The 6686-nt window shown below is 43.5% G+C and overlaps 1 protein-coding gene across 1 annotated transcript; it reads right to left on the reverse strand.

The window, feature by feature from the left end:
• Window positions 1-3566: 3566 nt before the first annotated feature.
• LOC310778935 (B-type lectin plumieribetin-like) lies at window positions 3567-4836 on the reverse strand. Its single transcript, XM_083639409.1, has 3 exons — window positions 4679-4836; window positions 4466-4559; window positions 3567-4026 (listed from the first exon to the last, which is right to left on the reverse strand). Exons 2-3 carry the CDS (start codon window positions 4553-4555, stop codon window positions 3754-3756), a joined length of 363 nt encoding a protein of 120 aa, XP_083495535.1. The 5' UTR covers window positions 4556-4559; window positions 4679-4836; the 3' UTR covers window positions 3567-3753.
• Between the last annotated feature and the right edge of the window lie 1850 nt (window positions 4837-6686).

The following is a 6686-nucleotide window of genomic DNA, read 5'->3' on the forward strand; positions in this document are numbered from 1 at the left end:
AAGGTACGTAAAGGTGCTCTTATGCTCGAGCAAAGCTCCGTGGGGGTGGGGCCCGCGAGTCTCCGTAGTCACCGTGCAGACCTCGCGCTGGGGCAGATGCCATTATACTCAGAAAGTGATCAGCATGTATTGTGTGCATTGTACAATGGTGAAAACAGCCCGTGAAAAGTCGCAATGAAACGCTGTGCAGTACTGAGTGCGCTTTCACTCTCAAACGACCGCACATCAGCACATGAAGGACTCACCAAACTTGTTTTTACTGAAAGCCGTTTTTACTACTCAGCCCTGATAGCCTACTACTCTGTGCTGCTTTTAATCTCTCTCAATCATGCTCTCAACACAACACATTTACTTGGTGAAATGACTAAAAACGAACAGTTGCAAATCTAAGTTTATAGCCTACCACATGGGTCAAGAAATGTGGCGAAAACACAGCTCAGTGTTCAGGGCTCAATGGATTGAATGCGGCCATGTTTGGAGAGAAGCTCGCGCTGTTAGAAAAAAAGTCAGGCACAACGCGAGCGGCCGCTGGAGCTAGCGAATAACCACGCCCAACAAATTTACGTAATTTGACGCGCCCGCCCCTCGCTCCACCCCCGCGCCCTTCACGGCAGGGTGAGCATAATTCAGCCTTAAGAGGTCCTTTTCAAAGCTCTTAGCGCAAAGTAATTGCGCGCTGCTGACGATAGGCTAACGCCATCTATCCCACATTTTAGCGCTGAAACGCCTGCTTTGGCATGGGGCAATTATCACAATTATCACAGGCATGCGCTTGTGTCCGCCCCCAATTTGCATTGCGCACGGCGTTAAACGAGCGCAAGCGCTAAATTAGCGGTTTTGGGAAGATAGAGGGGCTGTATGTCTGCGCACAATTGCACAACTTTGCATCACCGATGACATCACAACGATTGTGTGCAGACATACATACATACATACATACAGTACATACAGACACTCACCAATGCCATCACTGATGACATCATCATGAGGTGCTTGAGTGACATCATTGATGATGACATTTTGACATCAATGTCATCAGTGATGCAAAGTTGTATGTCTGCGCACAATAGACCCTTTTCACGGGGGCCATTTTGTGTCGAAAAGGCAGAATAAACACAGGTGCAAGCAATACACTAATGAGGGTATCAGGCAAATTCCAATCATGGAAGTTGGAAACCCTCATTAGTGTTCAAAACTGTCATGTTATAAAAAACTGTCATGTTGTTATACTATGTACGGTATAACAACTTATTTTTCTGACTTGTGCCTGTCTGAGCGAGGGAGTGTGAGAGAGAGAGAGAGGCGGACAAACTGAGATCAGCAGAGCAGAAGCTGCGTGGAATATCCGCGGCGCACTGAATAAGGCCTGGTTTTCAAAAGCGCAAAGCGCTAAATTAACGCCAGGGGGGAAGATATCGTTAGGCCAGTATTTAAGGCCGAAACGCCCATTCCTGCCTATTCTGGCACTGCACCACGCCTGTTTGGCGTACAGCGCATTTCGTGGCCTAAAACTGTTGCTATCTTCCCGAGGCAGGCGCAAGGTGCGTTTTTTTGCGTTTAAGGCCAGTTTCTGCGCCTAAGGCCTGTGGGAAAATAGAGCCCATAGCAGTCTGTGGTTGTCATACTGGCTGGTGGATTGGAACGACACTTGTGTGCCAAGAGGAAGAAGTCTTAAAATAACAGTCACATTGTCAAAAACATTTCTTAATTGAGGTTTGGCCAGCTCCCCTCTTTGATCTGTCATCAACATTTTAATACAGTATAATCGACCTTCACCTGAAACTTCCTGCTTGGCAACTCAAATGTCAAACTCAAACTATCAAATGGCACCACCAAACATTCAAGATTCAAGATGTTTTATTGTCACTCCGTAGTACAAGTATCACGTGTGAAATTCTTGTGCTGTAGACTCCGTTACAACATAGTGCAAAATAACAGGGCATATACTGTAGGTGCAGGAAAACAAGAGAAACAACAAGCAATAACAGTAAAGCAATAAAAACATGGGGGGTGAGGGGGAGGAGAGGATGAGGGGTGGTGGGGGGGAGAGGTGGCGGAGAGGGGGAGGAGGGGAGGTGGGGGGGAGAGGTGGTGGGTTTGGGGGTGGGCGCTCTAGCAGAGGGGTCAAACCTAGCGTAGAACGCGTTGAGTTCGTGCGGCAGGGTGGGTGATGTGCATGGGGTTTGCTGTTTTTCCCCTTTGAAGTCTGTAGCAGCATGGAGTCCTCTCCACAGATGTCTGGGGTTGTTAGAGTCCAGTTTGGACTCCAGCTGCTTGCCATATTCTCTCCGTGCTTTTTTGATTGTGGCTCGGAGGGCATATCGTGTCTGCTTGTATTCTTCTGGCGTTCCAGAATTGAAGGCGGTGGTCCGGGCGTGAAGGGCAGCCCGAACATCACTGTTGATCCAGGGTTTCTGATTTGGCATTATTTTGATTGTTTTTGTTGGGACTATGTCCTCGGTGCATTTTTTTATGAAGCATGACACCGTTTCTGCATATTCTTCCATGAGCCATGTTCTCTTTAGCCTACTTTATCTTGGAATGCTGTCCTTGCAGATTCCTCACTCACGTAACAGCACCTTGTCTTTTGCACGAGCCGTTGCTCTCGGGTGAAAACCATACATGCATGTCCCAAATGTCTACTTTTCGGCAACTTAGAAGAACACTGTTTTCAGAATGACCACCATGTATTTTAGAGTGGTTATAGAGGAGTTTCATAAGTCCAAGCAAGGCTCACAATTTTCTCAATTGTTCAACTGAAAACATAAAAAATACCTAAATGTGACACGGCCCAGGCAGAGGCAACTAGTCCTGCATCGACTCCGGGAAAATTAGATTATAGTTTTTATTTAGAAAAATATATATTTTTAGTTTTTCGGAAATGATTCTGAATTGGATGACGATGGTTAGCATTCTACGATTAGTATGTCTGTACTGTGCACAATTGCCAAACTTTGCATCACTGATGACATCGCAATGATTGTGCGCAGACATACAGACAGACACTCCTGGGATTATAGAAGCAATGTCATCAGTGATGCAAAAGCAATCACTTAATCATTGTGGAATCATCATCAATCATTTTTGTGGTTGTGTTTTCTGTAAAATCGCTATTTTTAAAAGCTTTTCAGTGATAGTTACATTTTGTATTTATATTTAGTGCCATGACTTACAGTAAGCTTTTTAGTGAAAGTTAAATTTTAAAATGTTTTGAGGATATTTATATTTAGTGCTATGACTTACAGTATAAGCTTTTCAGTGATAGTTACATTTTAAAATGTTTTGAGGATATTTACATTTAGTGCTATGACTTACAGTAAGCTTTTAGTGAGTTAAATTTTAAAATGTTTTGAGGGTATTTATATTTAGTGCTATGACTTACAGTAAGCTTTTTAGTGATAGTTAAATTTTAAAATGTTTTGAGGATATTTATATTCAGTGCTATGACTTACAGTAAGCTTTTCAGCGATAGTTACATTTTAATCATTGCAGCATCTACCCCTTTCATTCAATTGTTTTGCTATTGTTGGTGTATGTTTATTAATTGCAATATTTACATTGGCATTTATTGTTGCATTTGTTATTTATTAGTTTGTTATCACAGAACAAAGTACAATATACTAAATTGTCGACTGATTCATGCACAGAAATGACCGTGTACTTTACTGTACTTGATTACACTGTAGCTCTTTATTTCATTCACAGAGCACAACACATTATTCTTGCACATCATGACATCAGTCATGACATCAGTCATGACTTCAACTTATCAGGTTTGCTCCAAATCTTTGCCCCATTCTTGTCCAGTCTCAGCTGACCGGTGTCAGTCATGGTCAGTCGCATCTGGTTGGACTGGTCGTTAGAGCTGGTCTTACTTTCCCAAACCACCTGCTTCTCTTTGGTGTACATAACCAGGTTGTTATCTTGCTGAAGAACGATTCGGAACTGGTCTGGACAGTTTCTATTTGTCTGTGTCGACCAGGTGGGAGTCCAACTGCGCTTGTAGACGACAAAGTTGCCGTCGGTCTGTGGGTGGCAGAGATGGGAAAAGTACACACATTCTTTACTTAAGTAGAAGTACAGTTACTGTGAAAGTAGAAGTACTGATTCAACTTGTTTACAATGGGTTCTGAAATGTAATAAAGTATAAAAGTAAAAAAGTATTTCTACCGGTTGTTTCTAATCATTACCGTCATGTTCTGCAGCTACTGATTCGAATTCTGATTTGCATTTGATGCTGTTTTTCCTAACCTGCCTGCCTCTGAAATCATGAGGGCTGCAATGCAACTCAGTCTCTGACTCTCATTGTCATTTTATTGATACTTTAACACATTTTTAAGTCATCCAGCAGATAGAAATAAGATCAGGCAGGACCCCCCCCACACACCTGGAAGATGGCTCTGTAGATTCCCCCAATACACACACACACACACACACACACACACACACACACACACACACACACCTGAAAGATGGCTTTGTAGTCCCCATTGTCGCTGAGGATATAATCCCCTTTACGAAGTTCCTGATCGGTGCTGATGGAGGACTTACTCATGATTCTGGGGGGAAATGTGGACACAATGTTCAGTCTATATAAATTATATACATAAATACATACATACATATATACGGTATTTATATATATATATATATATATATATATATATTTGCAACTCACCAGTTGGAGCAGGTCTTTGCTGATGGAGAAGCAGATTGTTGAATGAGCTGAAGTTGTTCTGGAGTGATGGAGCAAAGCAGTGATGCACAACTTGGACAAGTGGAGCTTTTATTGTCACCAGAGTGGTGAGGGTGGTGTGGTGAGGAGTGTGTGCAGGAGGGGGGCTGGCCAAACCTCAATGGTGCCATTAAGAAATGTTATTGACAATGTCACTGTTATGTTAAGACTTCTTCCTTGTTCAATGTCTCAACAACAGCAATAATGAAGGCCAAGAGCGCTGACTTGGCACACAAGTGTCATTCCAATCCAATCCTATGACAACCACTGCTAAGCCCTCGTTCACACCGTATGCCAAAGCCAAGCTCAAGCCACACACTTTCAGTTTGGCGTCCTTGTTAACAGGAGAGACCCGTCCACACCAGCTGCACGCATGCCACGCTCAAGCCACGCTCAAGCCACACTGAAGCTGTGCTGAAGCGATCGTTCAAGATTCTGTTCTATTTTCCAAGCGTGAAGCTGCCAGTCATGAATTCAATGCAAGTTGTGGGCGGGGGGGGGGGGGGTATACCGTGGGGTATAAGGCTATAATAGCCTCAGACTGATGACATCATCCCCGATGACATCATCACAGAACTTATAATAGCCTCACCCATGGGTCTACCCATTCGCCTTCCCACCATTCACACATCGTGCTCTCCCACTCTTCACCGCACCCCCCGATTGGAGCAAAACCCATTACGCAGTGCCCGTTCCCTCCCCCTTGACATCACTGATGATGTCACAATGAAGTGCTTTAGTGACATCACTGATGCAATTGTGATTTAAATCAGTGTCTGTATGTCTGCGCACAATTGCACATCTTTGCATCACCGATGACATCACAATGATTGTGTGCAGACATACATACACATACATACATGCATACAGTACATACAGACACTCACCAATGCCAGCACTGATGACATCATCATGGACTGCTTTAGTGACATCACTGATGATGACATTTTGACATCACAATGATTGTGTGCAGACCTACTGACATACAGACACTCCTGGAATTACAGATAGCATCAATGTCATCAGGGATGCAAAGTTGTATGTCTGCGCACATTTGCATCACTGATGACATCACTCACTGATCATTCTAGATAGAATCAACGGTGTGAACGGTCTCTCCTGTTAACAAGGACGCCAAAATAAAACTGCGTGGCTTCAGCTTGGCTTCGGCATAATGGGGTGAACGAGGGCTTATAGCAGTGGTTGTCATACTGGCTGGTGGATTGGAACGACACTTGTGTGCCAAGAGGAAGAAGTCTTAAAATGACAGTCACATTGTCAATAACATTCCTTCCTCAGGTTTGGCCAGCTCCCCTCTTTGATCTGTCATCAACATTTTAATATAATCGACCTTCACCTGAAACTTGCTTGGCAACTCAAATGTCAAACTCAAACTCAAATGATCAAATGGTACCACCAACATGAGCCATGTTCTCTTTAGCCTACCTTATCTTGGAATGCTGTCCTTGCAGATTCCTCACTCACGTAACAGCACCGTGTCTTTTGCACGAGCCGTTGCTCTCGGGTGAAAACCTTACTACGTCCCAAATGTCTACTTTTCGGGAACTTGGAAGAACACTGTTTTCAGAACGACCACCATGTATTTTAGAGTGGTTATAGAGGGGTTTCACAAGTCCAAGCAAGGCTCACAATTTTCTCAATTTGCTCAACTGAAGTTAAAACATGAAAAATACCTAAATGTGACACGTCCCAGGCAGAGGGACCGCAACTAGTCCCGCATCGACTCCGGGAAAATTAGATTATAGTTCCTATTTAGAAAAAAAAATATATATAGTTTTTCGGAAATGATTCTGAATCGGATGACGATGGTGATGATGAAGATTATAGCGTTCTAAGATTAGTATGTCTGTACTATGCACAATTGCCCAACTTTGCATCACTGATGACATCACATCACTCACTGATGACATCGCAATGATTGTGCGCAGAC

This window comes from Poromitra crassiceps (assembly GCF_964638095.1).
Source record: "Poromitra crassiceps genome assembly, chromosome: 6".
Taxonomy (NCBI): Eukaryota; Metazoa; Chordata; class Actinopteri; order Beryciformes; family Melamphaidae; genus Poromitra; species Poromitra crassiceps.